At 37.3% G+C, this 20,505-nt stretch overlaps 4 protein-coding genes across 6 annotated transcripts in view; 2 read left to right on the forward strand and 2 right to left on the reverse strand.

Moving 5' to 3' along the window:
* LOC109111440 (glucocorticoid-induced transcript 1 protein-like) overlaps positions 1 to 2,826 on the reverse strand; it is a 36,445-nt gene extending 33,619 nt beyond the window's left edge. The window contains exon 1 of the mRNA XM_042744768.1: positions 1,492 to 2,826. Coding sequence (XP_042600702.1) covers positions 1,492 to 1,894 — 403 coding nt within the window. The 5' untranslated portion in view covers positions 1,895 to 2,826. The remainder of the gene's footprint in view (positions 1 to 1,491) is intronic.
* The window catches only part of LOC109085447 (atrial natriuretic peptide receptor 1-like), a 1,054,061-nt gene that overhangs the window by 434,834 nt on the left and 598,722 nt on the right, over positions 1 to 20,505 (forward strand). The window lies entirely within an intron of this gene.
* Positions 3,406 to 13,733, reverse strand: LOC109111441 (UBAP1-MVB12-associated (UMA)-domain containing protein 1-like). 3 transcript variants are annotated; one of them, XM_019124380.2, is made up of 4 exons: positions 13,576 to 13,733; positions 13,192 to 13,442; positions 8,584 to 8,669; positions 3,406 to 5,343 (listed from the first exon to the last, which is right to left on the reverse strand). In XM_019124380.2, exons 2-4 carry the CDS (start codon positions 13,268 to 13,270, stop codon positions 5,065 to 5,067), a joined length of 444 nt encoding a protein of 147 aa, XP_018979925.1. In that variant the 5' UTR covers positions 13,271 to 13,442; positions 13,576 to 13,733; the 3' UTR covers positions 3,406 to 5,064. The 3 variants fall into 3 exon arrangements, with proteins under 3 accessions (XP_018979925.1, XP_042600713.1, XP_042600714.1); XM_042744779.1 differs by having other exon boundaries at positions 13,568 to 13,689; XM_042744780.1 differs by lacking the exons at positions 13,192 to 13,442; positions 13,576 to 13,733 and adding an exon at positions 8,917 to 9,589.
* LOC109111442 (replication protein A 14 kDa subunit-like) lies at positions 14,319 to 15,382 on the forward strand. Its single transcript, XM_019124381.2, has 4 exons — positions 14,319 to 14,573; positions 14,812 to 14,886; positions 14,979 to 15,087; positions 15,172 to 15,382. Exons 1-4 carry the CDS (start codon positions 14,475 to 14,477, stop codon positions 15,252 to 15,254), a joined length of 366 nt encoding a protein of 121 aa, XP_018979926.1. The 5' UTR covers positions 14,319 to 14,474; the 3' UTR covers positions 15,255 to 15,382.

Consider the following 20,505-nt stretch of genomic DNA (forward strand, 5'->3'; position numbering starts at 1 on the left):
TGAATCATCATGAAAAGTCGTGATGAAATATTACTCATGTTCCCTGCCATCATAATACACGTTTACTTCAAATGAGACGCACTTCCTGTTACCTTCGAAGAGCTTTAAGATTCTCCTCACAATATAATCAAAAGAGATGGACATTCACCGTTAACCTGCTTCTCTTACCACAAACACCTATTCATAACCGAAGATCAAAACAATGTCCAGGGATTCATACTTGAAAGCTTCCTTTCATATACACTGACTTCAGAAAGTATTCGGACTCACTGTCTGAACGTGACTACATTATGTACAAATTATATTTGGTTTAATATTCTGTAATGAATTAATCGAATGGAATAAATTCTAAGTGTAATTCTTAAGTGCACAAATCGTTGACATATTATATATATATGTATGTGTGTATATATATATATATATATATATATATAAATATATATATATATATATATATATATATATATATATATATATATGATCTCTGGATAGATTAGTGGTCAAAATAGATTTCTGGTGCCTAATTATTATTGTTAAATCCTCATAAACCAATTTATTTTTAACGACAATGGTGTCTAATACCAAGTCACTAAGTAGTAATGCAGTAAATATGTTTTTTTGGCCTGAATATCAATATGATAATGCATTCTTGGGAATAAATGAATAGATTCTTAGATGTCATTCTCATTCATTTATGCTTAATATAGGCTACTGTACAGTCAGCATATAAAGTAGTACCCATAGAAATGCTTAAATAAAGCTTTAGGCGCTCAATTAGCACCTCTTATGTTTCATAATAGTGTGATATGAAGCAGAACAGCGGGGTTGAGGTTGCGTGTTTGTGACGAGGCCCCCTGTGTGGCCTTCACACACACACTCAGCCTCCAATTATCCACCTAATTCTTTCCATCCCTCCTCGGTAATCAACTGCGAATTAACTACAACCCTGAGAAACACGTATACCATCTTATATAGGACCGGAAACACAGAAATAACGCAAACATCAGGAGTTACGTGTGTGTTTGCGCCGCTCCAACAGCGCTAGCTTTAGCAGGAGCAGAACCAGCGCGGGATGTGTCTCAAATCCTAGCGAGCTCACTACATAGACGTCATCTCACGGGGGGCGTGCGCGCAGGACGCGTTCGAAAAGCGTTCCAAATGACGTCTGCAGGTTAATACGTTGGATACAGCTCGCTACGTTTTAAGACACAGCCACGGACATAACGCACAAACACCATTAGTATTTACATTCTATATTAACGCGTTTGGCTGCAATACGATTTAGCTAATTGGGTCTAAAGCATTTTATATATGTAATTACTCACTGTATATGAATCTAGAATCCTTATAAACCTCGCGTTTCTGTTATAATAACAGTGGATGTTGTTTTCATGATAAACAGCTCGACCCAATTAAAGACGACAGCAGCAGCGTATGTGAAGATGCTTAGGTTAAATGAATGGCAGTTGTTGAAGCAGGCCTGTTGTTTACCTCTAAGCACAGGTGAGTGAGGGCAGCGCTCCGGTGAGCTCCTGTGCTCCGGAGGAGAGCGCCTCTGCCGCGGGATCAGCCGAGCGTCCAGCGAGCCGCTTCCTGCCGGGCTGCCGGGACTGGGGCTGCGGTGCTGGGCTGATGCTGTGGGTTCGGTGTTGCTTGCGACTGAGATGGAGGAGGAGGAGGAGGAGGAGGACGCGGGAGGGCGGGTTGGGCTGTGCTGCTGATTTCCACGCAGGAGCTGGTAGGGCACCGTGGCGCGAATGGGCTGCAACCGGCTCGTGTTGCCGGCGGAGGATGAGGATGATGATGCTAAAGAGGAGGAGGAAGAGGAGCCGTTGATGGGGGACCCGTCATTGCTGCGTCTGACCCGAGCTGAGTGCACAGGTGATGCTGACATGACTGAATCTTATTATGTGGTAGTTTCACCGCTAAGTACGCGAATAAATTCCTCCCCAGGCATTAATTAACTTCAGTCATTAATTAAACTTCTATAACCGTTAGAATGTTAGTGTAGTGCGCAGCTTCGGTTTGTCGGTTAGTGCGCTGAGTTTGTAGCAATGTACGTTAGTTTCCCTGAACGTCGTTTTGCTCCTTTAGTCATGCAGATGTTTGGCTGACGCTGACTAGTCTTTAAAATGTGTCAGGAGGAGTTCATCCGAGTCTGGAAACCTAAAAAAAAAAGTTGACGCTTATCCCGACTGTCGTGTGTCTCAGCGCCCCTCTTTTGCCTGGTGTTACTCCAAATGACAGGCCCTCCAGCGGCGCAGTCACTGAGACGCGTGGGCGGGAGCGTCCGGCGGGAGCGCGGCCTCTGATTGGTGCGTCGCATGAACGAGCTAAAATATGATTGGTCTGGCGAAAATGATGGACTTGGAGAGAGCTAATGGATTCATTGTGGTTTAGAACGTTTGGGATTCTGCCTTGCTATTGGTTGGGATTGCAAACTGACTAACTAATCTGAAGGCGCAAACATTAGTACTAGATAATAACCTACAGTCTATGATAATAACACAGATGGTCAGTGTAATGGACTTAACTGTAAGCAATGCAAAAAGCGTGAGAAGACATTTAAGAGAGGCTGGGGTTAGTTGTCACAAGTGTTGTATCTCAAACTAATGTTTTAAGTAAAGCAGTATAATGTGCGTTTCTCTGTCAGTGGTTTTCATATGATGGTTTCAACCACGTAGAAAAATGTTTTTTTCCATACAGTCTGTGGTTTTTTTTCATGCATCTACTGGGCAAACTAGTGAACCACACTGACATACATTTAGACAAGGGTCAACTTACAATTTTAACTCAAGCTGTCAGGATAAAAATGTCAGACTGGGGCAAGTTGTCACATGTTTTAAATTTAGATTTGACAATTTGGTTAACCTTTACATTTGTGACCCTGGACCACAAAACCAAGGGTCCATATTTTGAAATTGAGATTTATACATGTGAATAAATAAGCTTTCTATTGATGTATGGTTTTTAGGATAGGACAATATTTGGTGAGATTCAACTATTTTAAAATCTGGAATTTGATGGAGCAAAAAAATTAAAATATTGAGAAAATCGCTTTTAAAGTTGTCCAAATTAAGCTCTTAACAATGCATATTACTAATCAAAAATCAAAGTTTTGATATATTTACCGTAGGAAATTTACAAAATATCTTCATGGAACATGATCTTTACTTAATATCGTAATGATTTTGTCATAAAAGAAAAATGTATAATTCTGATCCATACAATGTATTGTTGGCTATTGCTACAAATATAACTGTGCAACTTATGACTGGTTTTGTGATCCAGGGTCACATTTTTGCTTTTTATGTACTCTGTAGGAAATCTGTGATAAATCCTTAGATGTGCTGAATTATATTTACAAGATATGAATATACAAAACAGCAAACTGCACCAAAACAATGTGATCAAATAAGATTTTAATGAAACACCATTATAATGCATGCTCAGAATTTAAACATCATGTGGGATCAGAAAAATGAAGAATTCTGTTCCAGATATGACTCAATAAGGAATCCAACAAAGGAGTTAAGGTGATTAAATTATTTTACATACATTTTTATAGAGCAAACACAACTTTGATTACTTCAGTACATTTTTGAAAAGGATAAGTCAAAAAGATACATCCGGAAGAAGCTTAGATAAAATAACCAAGTCGGAAAGAAAGACAAATCAAAACACAGACTAATAAAAGATTTTTTAATAAACAAAAGTGAGATATGAAGTGGTATCAACTGCTATCAAGTGAAGTACAGAGGATATAAAGGAAACACAGTTAAACTCCTGAGTGCATTGTGTAAATAGCAGCACGCACTGATGAAACCCATCCATTAACTGAAATTCAGATAAAAGAAAAACAAGAAAAAACAGCTCAACAACCGTGTGGCCTATTCAAACAGAACAGTAAATCCTACTAAAACCCATGTGCATGTTTTTGCAATCAAACTTTGTTCAGAATACATATCTGCCTCCCAAAATGGGGTGTGTCATGTTTAAGCAGAACTTCAAAACGTCATGCATTAAAACCACACAACACCAGTCGAGGTATGCATATTCACACAAACAGAAGAAAAAAAAACACGTTTACGAACAAAGAGATATGATATTGGCTTATTTATAAAAAGCCCTCCAATGTCTGTCTCGGGATTTTAAGAGCAATCCATTCATAAGTAACTTAAATTGATGTGTCATTTTTGTGATGTAAAAATACTTAATATCCCTGCATTATATGCAGAGACAACTACAAGTAAGCTATATTCTATCTCGATTATCCTGAAAAGTGCAAAACACTACAGTATCAGGACATTGTTCTGTTTGCACATCCCAACCAGCCATCTGACTCAAGCAACAGTGACTGTTTAGGGCGGGACTATCTGTTTGACTGACCAATAGCAGACAGGGATTGTTTTTTTTAAATATAATTTGTATTTGAATAAAATTCTTCTATTACTGAGTTATTTATTTTACATACGTTTAAACATCACTGAGAGATAGATTACTATAAAATACACTTCCTATGCATTATGACTGCTTTCAGTCAATGACCTTAAAACTGATTCTGTAAATAACAGTGAGTCTTTGCAGAAGTAAGGAAAAACTAAAGAAGGCCAACACAGACCGGACGTCTGAAACATCAAACAGCCCAAAGCCACTACTTAGAAACACAGCAGTTTCAAAACAACCCTATTTCAGTTCAGCATATCATCTTATGCTACAGGACCCTGCAGAGTCGAAATGCTAAATTGCACAGATTTTACACCCGTAAAATTTGAACTACATTTGAAAAACGTAAAGCTGCAGGTCATCTTATAAATACTCGTCTACTGCATTAAAACAAGACAGTAATGCTCATCTCACAATCAAGTGCAAGACCCTGAGAGATGATAAACCATCTTGATGCTAACTAAAAGGACAATATGTTCAGTCGAGCCCAACACTGTTTAGACAGTGACTGATTTCTGTCAGCTAAACTAGATCTTGGTTTATTTAAGAGGCCAACGGTTAAAGAGGAAAGGCTCATAGTTCACCACGTGTTTAGTGATATAACTGATGGGCAAAGAGTCACGGCTCACAAAGCACTGAGTTCTCCAAGGTGAAGTCATAACGAAAGTTGGCTAGTTTGTCATTTATGTTGTGAGGCAAGGTGAAATCTGTTACAAAGGGCAGGCCCGCCTGCATGGCCAGGATGTGTGGAGCTAAAGTGAAAGGTATGTCTCCTAGAAGCTCAGGGAGGGCCGGGGTGGCGTCTACAGCGTGTGTTTCAGAGGACATCTTGGCAGACGCTGGCTGGGAGGAAGGCTGACTCGTCTCTGTAATTCCTCTGCTCCCAGCACTGGATGGCTAAACAAAAAGAAAAAAAAATCCTCAGTGAAAACTGAGAAGCCAGATCTGTTGAGGAGCAGCACTGTTATTATATACATCACAGCATGTGTGACTCAACTACTGTGCCATTTACCAAATTGCCACTGCGAGCAAGCTCTTTAAATCCTCATTAATGCTGGCTGAGTTCAGATTTTACTCATTTTCATCAAGGTTGGGTGATATATGTCAGATATTAGTTTCTTTATTACTGTTATGACTGCAGGAATGAGTCAAAGAATTTTATGATCTATAAAATCTGGCTCATATCAGTACCCCCCAAAAAGAGCAAAAGCTGCAGCCACAGAGATGAGAAATCTGGTCTTGTTTGAGGTGGATGAGGAGTCATTGCAGGCCTGAAACATCTCGATGAAGGAAGTCACATGCTGTACCACAACTAGAGCTGAACTTCACACTTTAACACAAGTAATGAGGCACACGTGCATAGAGTACAGTACATAGATAATAACTGGTTTAAAACTGTTTGTAAATTGGAGCGAATCATTTTTAAATCACTGTAAATGATTCTCATTCAACTACACTACTGTTCAAAAGTTTGGGGTCAGTAAGACTTCAATTAAAAAAAAGTAAAGACGTTTATAATCTTACAAACAATTTAATGCTGTTCTTTTAAACTGTCCAATCATCAAAAAAATACTAATCAGCTAAAAAACACCAGTAATAGACAGTCATTTCTGTGCATTATTAATTATGGTCAAATATGATACTAGATGCACAAAACGATGTTAGTTTGTCTGTGATTAAACGAGCAAAGCTTTGAGACTTAAGCTGGTGTGTCTGGTGCTGGTTGTCAGAGTTGTGGAGGTGCTTTCACACTCTTACCTTTCCTGTTTGTCTTATATCAATGCCAAACACATGTCAGACAAAGAATAATAATCCATTAATGTCAGTTCTTTACTGTAACATGAGACCGGTACGGGAGAAGCAGAGCAGAGCAGAGCAGAGAGGGAGAAGCAAAACCCAAATAACTAACTGAACTAAATAAGGTGGAACTCTGAATTTCCATACAATGAAAGTGGATGTGATTGAAAACTGTCAAGCCCTGAGGCTAAAGAGCACAACAAATGCAGTCCATATGAGTTGAGCACTATATTCCAAGTGCTTTGAAACCCTATGATGAGAAACAGACTAAAATTTAATTCATTCGAAATTGAATTCTTGGTCTGGTACGGAGAAGAGTAGCTAGGACATTCTGTACGAACGTAAATCACAGCAGTCTTGAAAGACGCAAGGGTAAATAACTGATCAGAATGATCATCTATTCGTTTAAGCATCTGAATAAGGTTTCTGAATGGCAGCTGTGATGAATTCCACTTTTGTGTAGCTCAAAAGACACATTTTGCAGTTCCACTGAGTCCCAGAGCTGCTGATTCAACTCTCTGGTCATTTCTGAGGATGTGCTTTTGTGGCGTTTCAACAGCTATCCTGTGAAGTGTCATTTTGTTCCTGTCAATGTTTGTCCATGTTTTGCATGTGGTGTCAATTTCGTTCCCCTAAAAGTCAGCATGTAATGGACATTTCAGTCATCATTTGTTCCTTATCGTGAGTGAAACAGTTTCTTGAACAAGAAAAAAAAAATGTAGGGTGGGACTTGATTTTGTCCACTGGGAATTGATTGGATCATCAGATCGATGTTGTTTGCTGATTGCTGCAATGGTTTCATGTGAGTGACAGGTTGCTTGTGACCAATGCACCTGTATTTCAGTCACTTCCTTGGAACTCACATAAGTAAAGAAATTCACATCTCACTGCAATTTGTCAGGCCTCTTTTACAGCTTTCTTTTATGAGGTTTGTCCATTATTTCATCCACCTGATTGTAAAAAGCATTTTGCCCATTCATAAGTCAACTCCAATAACTCCAGGCGTATGGGTTTTGCAAAAGCCCCTCTTATTCAAAGAGAAAGAGTGAGACTGAGTGTCTTTCACTAGCCACATGTCTCCAGGCGGTGCTGTGGAACAGATTGCTGAATGGCAGCAGCACATGTTGGCGCTGTTCAGTCCTGCCACCTGGCACCTGTCACCCGCTCGGCCAGCACAACTCAAGGGGCTCTTTCTCTCTCGTCCAGCACACAGCATATGGAAATCACGCCGGCCCACTAACACTGATTACTCTATGAGCGATCATTAAGATCTGGTTACTCTCTTCAGGATCAGACTGAAAACATAACTTGATTCGAATGTTTGAATGTTTTATTATTCGCCAGGTCAAAATCAATAAGTTTGATCACTTAAAAAAGTACAGCACATTTTCTCTCAACAAACATGTACACCATTAGCTATGTTGCCATCCAAAGTTTGGAATTTAACTAACGCGCAAAATTACTGAAATGTTTAAAAAAAAACTTGTGAATAAAGCACTGTTTCCATCCCATGTGTTCAAAATAACATAATACTCACTTTCTGGCTTAGAATATCAATAATAAAATGAAAGTTGCTGCAACTGGGGAAGACTGTGGCTCTTTTTTCCAACATAACAAATGTCTTGCACTAGACGAAATGCAAAAAATGCTGCCATGTTGTCTTGCATGCAAATGCTGTCAGTTATGGGTTATAGAAGGTGATTAGGCATGACCAAATGATTTTGATGACAAACTTTGACTCAAAATTACTAAAATAACATGAGATGGTGTGCAATGAGATCACTGCACTGGTTAGTTCAGTTATCTAATCACATGATCTGTTGAGGCAAAGTCACATGACTTTATTTGATGCACACTGAGGAATTTATTTAGTTTCCATAGCAGTTTATACATTAGTTTATGAATTATCTTATTGGATTGAAAATTATATATATATATATATATATATATATATATATATATATATATATATATATATATATATATATATATATATATATATATATATATATATATATATATATATATACACACACAACTCAAGCAAGTGCATGATTTGTATGTGTATTTTACAATTTATGCACATCTTAGCATTTTACGCAATATCCAAAAATTTGCATAAAAATGGGTGGATGGCAACATAACTATTCAGTCTTTATGAAGATTCTTCCCATATTTTATGTTTATGGTTAATGGATGGGGTTAGGAGTAGACCTTCATCTTTACGAATGTGTATAAATCATACCATACAAATTTATACAAAGTTACAATAAAGTTATTGTAATATCACTAGGTGGTTGCAGCATTAACGGTTTATTCAATAAAGTGAAACAAACTCACCTTAGATGGTTGTACTATTACATTTGTTGTGTGCTGCTCAATGTTCACGGACTGAATTTTCTGTCGCTGCTCCTCAACAGTTTCACCTGAAAAGCAAAAAAATACAAAGAATGAATCATTTTAAAATCAATCAGAGAAGAAAGGCGCATTATTCAACACGCAGAGAGCCCGAAAGCCAATCACGGCCCCTTCACGGCAACAGCTTGATTTTCAGCAAGAATAATTGATTTTCCTTCGCTGCCAAGACAATAATGTGGATTAACTACACTTAACAGAGTACTTTTTCTGATTACATTAACAGATTATGAAGCATTAGTCCATCAGGGTACTTACTGCCACAATTAACGATGTTACTTGACAGAAACCTGCAACACCTTGGAATCATAACCAGACACTAACAGAACGATGTATGATATATACAGACATCCTCCACGCAGGACCTGTTGTTTACAGCTCTTCCCTGTGTGGAGCTGCAGATGGTGTAATTCCTCCTTGAAAATGAAACCCAGCCTCTTCCTGTTGCTCCTGAGAATCACGTCTTGGTGAGCGTCTGCTCGTCTCTGGGGCCTTCACTAACACACACACACACACACACACCACAGCTCCTCCCTGTTATTACCAACACCTGCACAAATAAGTCCCTCTGAGATGCTGGCCATTGTTTATGTTCTGAGAAAAAGCTTGTATGACTTGTGTCAAGGGGCATTCGCACTCAAAGCGATATAATCACTGGAGGTCACCGGGGCCTTGTATTGGTTGGTACTAGTAGCTGTTCCTCCTGGACTGTAGTTTCCAACTGCATCATGTGGTGGGACACGTACTCCGCTCACTTTTGTTACAAATTTGTTCGTTTAAAACTACCATCTTTAATGCCAACAAATATATAATTTGATGCAACATTCTCTCAGTGTGAATTTCTTATAAGACACTCCATACCAAAAGGAAGTAGTGATGCACCAAAATAAATTTCTTACCAGAACAGAAAATAAAGCTTCCTTTAGTTTTTTTTTTTTTTTTTTAGCCAAAAATCAAAACTGAAAATAAAGTTTGGGTAATTGAAACTAAATTTGAGTGATTTGAGAAATTTGGTCATGAACTGCCTTTTTAATTATTTTGTACTGTTGTCTGAGGTACACTTAAAAGGTTATCAAGATTTTAACATCCAAACATAATAATTTAGAAGTAATAAGCTATTTTCTGTCCTATATTTGACCCCAAACATCAAAATCTCATACCTGCCCATGCCTATACAGCACCAGTCAAAAGTTTGGACACACAAATGGAAAGTGTTTCCAAACTTTTGACTGGTGATGTTGTATATAGAATACAGTACATACATAAATTTTTCTATATTCCCCCCACCCCCCACAAATTCTGTGTTGTGTCTTTTCTGGTAATCTGGTAATATTCAGACACTAGTCTATATCTCAATCTGATTTAAGTCTACTGACTTGTTTTGTATTTATTCATTAAAAATATGACAAATTCCGTGAAAATCCAAGTTATAGAGTAAATTACGTTTTATGACTGGATTCCACGATTCTGTCCGCATTTTCTGCATCCCAGAAATCATCAGGGCTTAATAATGTAGCAAAAGAGTATGAAAAGCTCATTGTGAGAGTAAAAGACAGGGACATTGTTTATTTACTTTATAGCATTGCATCTCACCAACTAGGTGACAACGTAGCGTTAAATCACCATTCAACAGCCTCAAGCCACCACCGCACTCCCGTCTGCTGGAGCTCAGAAAGATATTCATTTTTAATCTGCTACGTTAGAGTCTGACAGTACTGACAAACTCTGCTGACTTAGGAAATGTGATGTGACCGATGTGATAAGCATGAGTGACATGGCAGTTTTAAGGGATGGGGTTAACGTTATATTGTACTTGTATTGAAAAGGAAAACTTTTTTTTTTTTTTCACGAAGTGCTTTTGACTTTCTTACTCTTAGCTCGGATGGGAAAAATTTTAAAGCTGTATCTTTATTTTATAATTAGGATATAACTAAAGACTCTTTGGAGATATGAAGGATGCAACACTACTCTATAGGTACTCAAGATTAACATGAGATTGTGTGAAACTGTGTGTGTGTTATGTCCCCTTTAATTTGGTTGTACTGGACAATATTGCACATTATGTTGGCCGATTTTTTAAACACATGCTCTTCTGGAATGTGCTTTATCTGTTTATGCAGCTTTATATTGCAGTGAAACAAATGAGAGCACATGGACACATTTACATTCAGGAGCCATGTTTATTGAATTCATTCACCAGAGGTAATTATTGTAAACTAGTAATTAGGGTATATTAAACCTAATCAAACAACGTTGGGAAGAAAACACACAAACCTACTCACCGCTATTGCCAGTACAACTTTAGCTGTAATGCATACAATTTCCAAGAGCACTAAATCTGTATTCATTTATCATATTTTATCACTCTTATTATTTCTTTGCACTGTCCATGTTGTCACTGTTGCCTTCGAATTGTACAGTCAAAGTGTGAACATGAATGGAGCGGCATTTAATAGACAGAGCCGTAGATCACTGACAAGCTACGCAATATCGCGTTCATTATCCCAGATGAATCGCCTTCGATAATCAACGCGATATTGCGTACCTTGTCAGTGAACTACGGCTCTGTCTATTGCATATTTGTGTGCACGCTCTAAGAAAGGCATAAAAAGCATCTATATAAAACAACCATATAAACTTAATATATGCACACCATCATATCGTTAGATATATCGCCCAGCCCTAGTCCTGAGACAGGATGAAATGCATGTGCCGAATGCAGTCGACTGCTTTGAGACGTGAGCTATAACATGCAACACATCAAACTGACCCTGCCTTCACTAAGCTCCCACCTACCTTACAGCAACTGTTGTTATTTTACAAATCACATATGGTCAGTAAGTATCATTTGCACTTCAAAGCCAAAAGCAAGGAATATCTTTCCCCAAGAGAAGCAGATCTGTGGCACAGATAAATAATGCAACGTAAGCCTATAAAGTCTCCCTTATGTGCTGTCAGCAAAATCACCACAGCCTCGTCACCCGGACTGAACCACAAACCCAGGTCAAATGGGCCTGGTCTAACGTGCTGGAGGCGATCCGCTCACACTTTTGATCTCCAACCACATGCACCTGATGATACACAAGTCAATGACATTACAGACGGCTAATTGTCAACTGTAATTCCATTCATGCACGAAAAAAGAACTTGCTTTAAAAAACTCCTAAAAATTTCAAACCGTCAATTCACTTCAAGAATAAGGTAGTTTCATAACCAAACCATATTTAATGCTCCAAACAGGACTGACAAGTGTATTCCGCCGCAGCCTGAGAAAACGTTTCTGTCCATTTCCGGTTGAGCCAGAGCACTTGAATCCTGCAGTCATGCTTGGGTTAAGTTCATTTCTTCCATTCAGTTCTATCCCGAAGTACTGAGACTGGGACACACGAAGCAAGCTGCACTCCGGACCGGTTTAATTACACAATGTTACATCATGTACACTTTGTGTTCCTGTTGCCAAGCGCACTACTTAAAACTCATGATGAAGAGTGAATGAAAGAGGTTTCAAACATCAAAACAGACACTGAGTAGATCACTTAGTTACGAAATGAACCTGAAATGCTGAGAAAGTACTTAGAAGATTATGACTCAAAAATTAATGTTTTATAATCATTTTATAATACTGCAACTTTGCATAAAGAATAAGTAATAAACATGAGAAATAATTTATTGTATAATTTAGTCCCAGATCCAAATGCACTCTAAAATCAATATGAAATCACGAGTTGAGCTTATATACTCTATTATCTATCACTGTAGCCTTTCTGACACCCGGACAATAGTGCAAACGCAGTAATTTAATACCAGTTCAAATGAATGTCACAAGAGTTAAGTGGCAATCCAAAACGGCAGGCTTTGAATAAACATCAACTCTGTTCATTTCCAAAGCTTTCTCACAGCACGGTTTGCCTAAAATCGGAGAAGCATTCGAGTTTGCCAAACATCCAGCCATCCTCAAATACTCTACAGTAATTTTCCATTCCCCGGTTCGCAATATTTCCTCAAACTACATGGGCACATGGAATGAGCTTTTCAAATCTGGCTCGAGCCCTCAGTCAACATATCCTGCACTTTATGAAGCATGGGATCTCGCATTCCCTTTGACCTACATTCCCTCTAATATAGTTACAGTGCAAATTATATGCTGCCTGTCTGCCAGAAGTGCAAATATATGTAACCGTGGGGCTGTCTGACAAGCAGAAAACATAAACACATAAAGCCTAACTACTGCAACTAGCACAACAAAAGGAGGAGGTATGTGGTTTCACTGTATCTGTCAAGATTACGAAGTCAAATCATTTGACCGGCCCCTGGACATTCATATCCACTCCAGGTACAGGAGACTGGGGCACAGAGAACCCCAATATAGGACGCACTATGGCCTGATTAATCATAGTACAGAGTAAGATAAATCTCTTCCTACTGATGAAATACAGCCTTCCCTTTAAATGTGAGGATTGAATTATACCGCCCTCTTGTGTTAGAGCAACATTAACCAAACAATGTGCTTTTTTTAATGGTCAAATGACTTACCAATGATGACAAATCCATCGGTTTCTCTCTCAGAGGATTTTTTGGCTCCATCATTCTTGAATCCGAAAAACTTCAACATCTTTGTGTGTCTGCGATGAAAGTCTGAGTCACCCAGATTTCGAAATCAACCGCGTTTCACAATTCTAAATGTATCTATTCTAAATGGATTCGAAAACAGAACGAACGTGGTCTATTTAAAGTTATAAGATGGCATGAATTCTGGAATGTTGTGTTGTTTTTCCCGGACAGCTCTAGAGACAAGCGAGATAGCAAGCGTTAGGTTTAAAACAGTCACGCGCTATGCTACCATACAACACTTCTGCTGAAATACTGTAAACCACAACAACAACAACAACAACCTCTTTGAGATAAATACCGTCTTACTTTAAATCATATATGAATAATATTTCACTTCGGTTGTAGTAAAAACCGAGCTAACGTCACTCGACTGAAGTTTTGTTTACGAATCCTTCCCACGCCGTGTCCAACTGCTTTTCGTTCCGTGTGGAAACCGAAGCAGGAAGAGATTTCGTTTCGGTTTAAAAATACCTACATGATGATGATGATGATAATAATAATAATGAATGTTTCTGTAAATATTTTACTAACACATCCCTTTAAATGGAGTGTCACACCAACACAATTGTGAAAATCTTGATTAGAAAAACATTTAACTAACCAGGATTATAATTAAAAATTATATATAAACACAAATAATGTGCTGTATAATGTGACATCTTATCAGTGGTCTACAAGAGATCAAGTAAGAATGTGTAATTATGGGAAAATACCATATTCATGAACAAAATGCGCTTAAACCCAATATTTTTTATTTTTATTTTTTTTACAGAAATGAAACATTATAGCCTAGTTACTTATTGATTGAAAAAAATATATATATTAAAGCAAAACGCACTAGGTCTCTGTAAAGCTTTTAAGTTGTTTATGTTTGCTCTCTTTTCGTTATTGTTTGCTCAACAAAATGTTATAATGTATTTTGATATACTTTGATCATTTGACTTGTGATACAAATACAAATAAAATAATAATAATAATAATAATTTTAAGTGTCCAAAAGAACCGATAAGCGGAAATGATTGGGACTGACCACAACTAGGAACTATAGCTAACAGGTCATTTGTTTCTAACATTTTTGTCTGACGCAACGGAAACGAAGTCATCGGGCAATACGTAAGTTTTCCCGCGAATCTGGTGTTGGTCTCGACTGGTCGTGAGTCCTTTCGGATTTTATTTCTTTGTATGACTTGCCACAAACATCCACAATGACAGGCGTTTACGAGTCTCCCAAACCCAGAATCAACGCGTCGATGTTGTCTCAGTACATCGGTCGCCCAGTCTGCTTCGTTGGACGATTAGAAAAGGTACACTATACTAATATACAGCCTCACAGTATTAAAAACAAACATTTGTTAATGCTTTTACTGCGTACTGAACCTTCTAACTATATAATGAAGGTGAATGATATATGAGAGGAGTGTTTTGGGGTAGTTTTACAGCAAGACGAGCCTATTAAAGCCAATTATTTTCATATTATTGAATATTATTATGCATGTTCATAATGCAGGTTTGCAGTGATTCGGTGTGGTTGTGTATTGACAGGTGCATCCATCAGGAAAGGCTCTTACTCTGTCAGATGGAGAAGGAAAGTCTGCATCAGTGGAGCTCAGTGAGCCTGTGAGTGATCAGATCAGTATACTGCAGCTCTCTCTCTCTGTGTGTGTTATTGTTAGTTATGAAGGAGGTGCTCTTTCTTCTGTCCCGTTTAGCTGGACGAGGAGCTGAGTGGGATTGTGGAGGTTATTGGGATGGTGTCGAATAAAGGGACAGTTATGGCTGTGTCATATACTCAGTATCGAGAGGACAAGATCTCTTTCGGTACACATTATTATATTGATTCTGAGTTGTATTTTTGTGTCATTGCGTTCACTGGGATGTAAACCGTTTTCATTTGTTTTGCAGATCTGGAGCTGTATAATGAAGGCCTGAAGGTTCTCCATGATTTTCCCCAGCATTACCCGTTTGAGGTGTCATTAAGTGGTTAAACTGCACATTTTATTTGCTTTTTACAGTTTCTGTATAATTGGATATTTACTGTTTGTAAAAAAAAAAAAAAAAAATGTAAACATTGTTGTTTTGATTTTGTTGCTTGAAATAAAACCTTAAAACCCTTGGTTACATTGACAAAATAAGTTTGGAATTAATTTACCATTTTACAGTATATATATATATATATATATATATATATATATATATATATATATATATATATATATATATATTTCAAAGCATGATTATGAGACAAAATGTAAGAAATCACAATTTTTCTGTAATTCATCTGTAAAATCTAGCACACCAATCTCTTAAATTTAACTTTTAATCACTCTACTAAAATGGATTTGCCTTCATTAAGCCACTTAATTTAATGATTATGAGGGGTTGGTGTGCTAGATCTTACAGATTAAGTACAGAAAATATTTGATTTCTTATATATTTTGTTCTATATATTTGTTTATAACTGAAATGAACATTTAACTGATGTTAAGGTTAACATGTTTAAATTCACATCAACTGTGTACACAAATACATAAAGCGTAAGGTGATATAAAAGGTTGGTCTACAGATGTGCTGTATATAATGGGGGCGTTTTAACGATAGGCGTGTTATGATGTAGTTTTGTGCTTATATGAGCAGTTTTATATATCATAACTGCCAGACAAGCCATTGAGGAGAAGTTATTATGCACATTGCAAATATCGTATTGGCAGAAAGTGATCCATTTTTATGACTGTTTTATTAAAAATAGCAATATATGAGGTTAGTCTACAGACATATTCCACATCCTACATTTGAAGAAGAATGAATTTATTTCCAGATCTTTTTATTCTATGCTTGTCTCCCAACATTTTCTGAAAGTGCCACCAATTTAAATTATTCTGGTCTTTTTTTTTTTTTTCACAAGTGTCTCAGTTCTGTTTGCTTGTATATCTACCACTAGATGGCAATAAAGAGTTAAACTAAATGGTCAGGTATTTGACAGATTGACTTCCGAGTTTACTAAAACCAACCCTGTTCCACTCGGAAGGGCTCATCCCTATGCCCTTATCCTTTTAAAGGGTTTACTCTCCAGAGTGAGAGCTTTGAAGGGTGTAGGGGACTTCATTCCGAAGGGCCCTTTGAAGTGGGCAGTTTTGAGCGACCCTTCAATATGGCGGCCATGATTGTTTTCACTCCGAAGTGCCCTTCAGAGGGCGATATAACTTGTTTGGAACGCACAGCAAGACAAGACTTTACACATTAAAATGCACTTTTTCTTTATTCTTTAAGGATGTCTTTTACACAATAAACCTATAAATGTAAATCACTTATAAAAAACAGTAACAGAAAAAAAAGTACTAACCCTCAGTCTTTCCGAGATGTAGATGAGTTTGTTTCTTAATCTGAACAGATTTGGAAAGATTAAGCATTAGATTGCTCTCCAATGGATTCTCTTGCAGTGAATGGGTGCCGTCAGAATGAGAGACCAAGCAGCTGATAAAAACATCACAGTAATCCACACCACTCTCCAGTCCATCAGTTAACATCTTGTGAAGCGAAACTGATGGTAAGAAACAAATCCATCATTAAGGCGTTCTAGCTTTAACTGTTGCTTTTGGCTAATCCCTCTATCCATAATATTGCTTTCTACACTCAAAAAGTCTGAATGAGAAGTATGCACAGATCAAGCACTATTTACAAGGCAAAAAAAAAAAACACGTTAGACCAATATGTGGGTGGAAGCATTATTAAGGATTATTATTATGGACTCGTATTTTGGCCAGAAGCAAAGGGACAGATTGTCTTAAATTGAAATAAGACTATTTTCAGATAGCCTTACTAACATTATTCAGGAAATATGGTCTTATAAAATAGTGAGCAGAGGACACTATTTCCACTTACACTCATGGGAATCTAAAACAAGAATCCTGGAATGTTCTTCTTCGATAATGTGAGGGAGGCTAATCTTTCTATGGAAAAAAAAAACTTGTACCATTACAAAATTCATCAATCAGTAAATGACAACGTGTCAGAAGGGGGTGAATGACCCAAATACCTCAAGCAGTCACTTCAATATAATTACCATGTTGAGTAACTCCCACGTGTTTATGACAAGACAAACCATCTCCATCAGGATAAACACATGCCATTAGAATAAAAGATGCATTCAGATATTGTAGTATTTATATGATGATCAATAGGTGCCCTTTGTAGTGCTCACTGGTGTGGTGAGAAGTTGCCTGAGGTCAAGCAGCTGTCATATTGCTGCAGGTTCACACAGGAGTGTGGCAGTATAGTATGTGGAGAAATATGTAAAGAATTGACAAATTTTAATATATTGGGGAAAAAGTAACATCATATTAGGTTTTAAGCCAGCTCTCTCCTTTGCTGTAGTGTGTGAGTAGAAAATATCAGATTATATTTCCAAACATTAATTTGGAATGACATGAAGAAACAGAGCAAACTGAGACAGACTAAATCCAGAAGGACTGTGGCGACGTCTCAAAGATGCTTCAAGAAACCTTCCTGCAAAGCTCCCTGAAAAACTATGCACAAGTGCACCTTGGGCAAAAGCTGCTTTAAACACAAAGGATGCTCACACCAAATGTTGATTTAATTTAGTTAATAGAAGTTAATTGATACATGAAATCTATTTATGACATTATTTTTGAAAGCATCTTCACTTTACAGCATTTTTGCACAAGTGCATAAAACTTTTAACAGTACTGTAGCTCTGCAGGAAGGTTTCTTGAAGCATCTTGGAGACAGACTGATGATGATCAGATCAGATCTCTGTGTGTAGCAAACAAAAAATCTCACTGGATTATTACAATTAATGGCTAAATGAATATTTGGAAATCTAAACGGATATTTCCTACAGACACACAACAGCAAAAGATAGAAATAACTGACTTAAAACCATTACTATGTTGGTGAAAATACAAGACTTTTGCATAGTACTATCTATAAAAGAAATGTCTATGAATCCTTCTTACAAAAATGTATTTATCATCTTAAATGTCAAAAATAGTGCTTTTTCTGCTTTGTGTAGATTTTTTTTTATTATTATTATTACTTCATCATTACAAATGCCCCTGACCAAATATGTGCAAACCTGTTTGAAGTTCATGACCTAAAGTAAATTATATTACTGCCACATGCCATTGACAGTGACCTTGACCTTTAAATAAGATACACAGCATGCTGACAGAATGTATCTGACATGCTTTATAATGTGTCTTCCTTTTAAAATAGGCTTTTTTGGCTCATCTTGGGTTTAAGTGTTTTCATCAGATCTTTTTTTGCTCCACGGATGTACTCACTGCCGCGGGAAGGCTTCTGCATATCATCTTCTGACATGTTTAACAAATCACCTGTGCACAATGGCTTCAAGAAACCTTTCGTAGCCTGTGGTCACACATGTAAGTTCCCATGGCCGTTAAACTGTCTTTTAGCACCGTGCAACAGCAAATCTCTGCAGCACTTTGAAGTCACATATCATTTCACATATTTTGTTTACACTGAGGATCACAACGCGCAGAAGTCGAAGCTCATTCTGCGGTTGGTTCTTGCGCTTAGAGGCACAGAATGATTAAAACGCCACTCCATTAGTTTTTCCTTGACATGACTCCCATTGATGTGCCCCGGGCAGCAGATTTGGAATTTACTTCAATTTGGCCATATTTAGGAAAGAACTAAATTTAGTAAAAATTAAAAAATGGGATATAAAGTAGAGCAGCTGAGAGGAACTGTCACGTTATTTTGATTATCAGTCTCAACCAGAAACAATTTGTAGAAGAAATTAACATGTCATTCTCATACTGTCAGCAAATAGAGTAAATTACAGGGTAAATTATGGTATCATCAGTAAAATACTTTCTGTATGGCTTTGTCTTATCACACTGAAAAAACGCAACATCTAAATGAATTTTATTCAAATAAAAAATATGATTTAACATCACTGAACCAACCTATATACATCATTTATACCAACAAAACTAATGTCAATGGACTAAATAGCTCTTTAATGTAATAATACACAGGTTTGCACTTTGTACAGGTCAGAGGAAATTGGATATAGGTCTATATTATGATGTAAAATACAATTCAAACTTTTCACCTTTGACTCAAACATTTCATGTTAAACAGCCACTTTAAGAATGAGGACAAAAATCTTAAGGGTGTAAATATAGAAGACATGCTGCATATATCACTTTTGTCAAGTTTCTCCTCGAGACTTAGTGCTGCAAGTGACATCTTCAGTGCTGTTTAAAAATACGACTCCTGATGACGTCACATTGCCAGAATACTGTGATCTGATCTTTACATACTGAAGCTTAGCTTAGATGGAACTACTACTGCACAATGTCTGAGGTGTTTTTAAGCAGATTTATGATTTTTGACAGCGGTATTTGCTGTGGTTGTCCACTGATTTTCTTCGAGTCCTTCTCCCTGTAAGTCATTCTGAGTGCATCGTTGCCCTGTCACTTTTTTGTAGCTTGTCAGGTGGGGAGGTATTTCTCTCAATGGGCCATCAAGAGGGTTTCCACATATTTTAAAAGGATGGAGGAATGTGCATTCATGTTCTTATCTTTAAAAGATGACAAGGTTGGGAGTAGGGTATGCGACGTGACCGTTTTCTGACCTGCGGTTCAAGGAAACACTCAAAACAAGTACATACCAGATCCACAGTTTGAACACACCTACTCATTCTTTATTATTGTTTCTACACCGGAGAATGACATCATGTCATCATAACAGTGTAATAGACAAACTGAGGGTAAACTGTACTTATTTTGTCTTGTGGGAAACATGTGAGTATCTTCTGTGGCTTCTGAAGGGCAGTAATAAGTGAAACACACATCTTCATCCTGTTCAAAAGTTTTCACCCCCGGCTCAAAACACATTGTTTCCCCCTCTAGAACAACAGAAAATTTTAAACTTTTGTAATAGATGTGTATGAGTCCCTCAGTTGTCTGCAGTGTCAAAATCATACAGTCACTGCTGGAAAGTGTTTAAATATGCAAAAGATGATGGAAAACTAAAGAATGTGCAGACAGTTCAAACAATGGACTCATGAACAAACATCTATTATTTGAGTTTTTATATGAGCTATTGAGAACATATATGTTTTAGATGTTACACACACACACACACCTACACATGCGCGCGCACACACACACACACACACAGTTCCATCCTTAAATAAATAAATAAATAAATAAATAAATATATTTTTAATTTTCAATACATGTGCAA

The sequence above is a fragment of the Cyprinus carpio genome, chromosome B19 (assembly GCF_018340385.1).
Source record: "Cyprinus carpio isolate SPL01 chromosome B19, ASM1834038v1, whole genome shotgun sequence".
Taxonomy (NCBI): domain Eukaryota; kingdom Metazoa; phylum Chordata; class Actinopteri; order Cypriniformes; family Cyprinidae; genus Cyprinus; species Cyprinus carpio.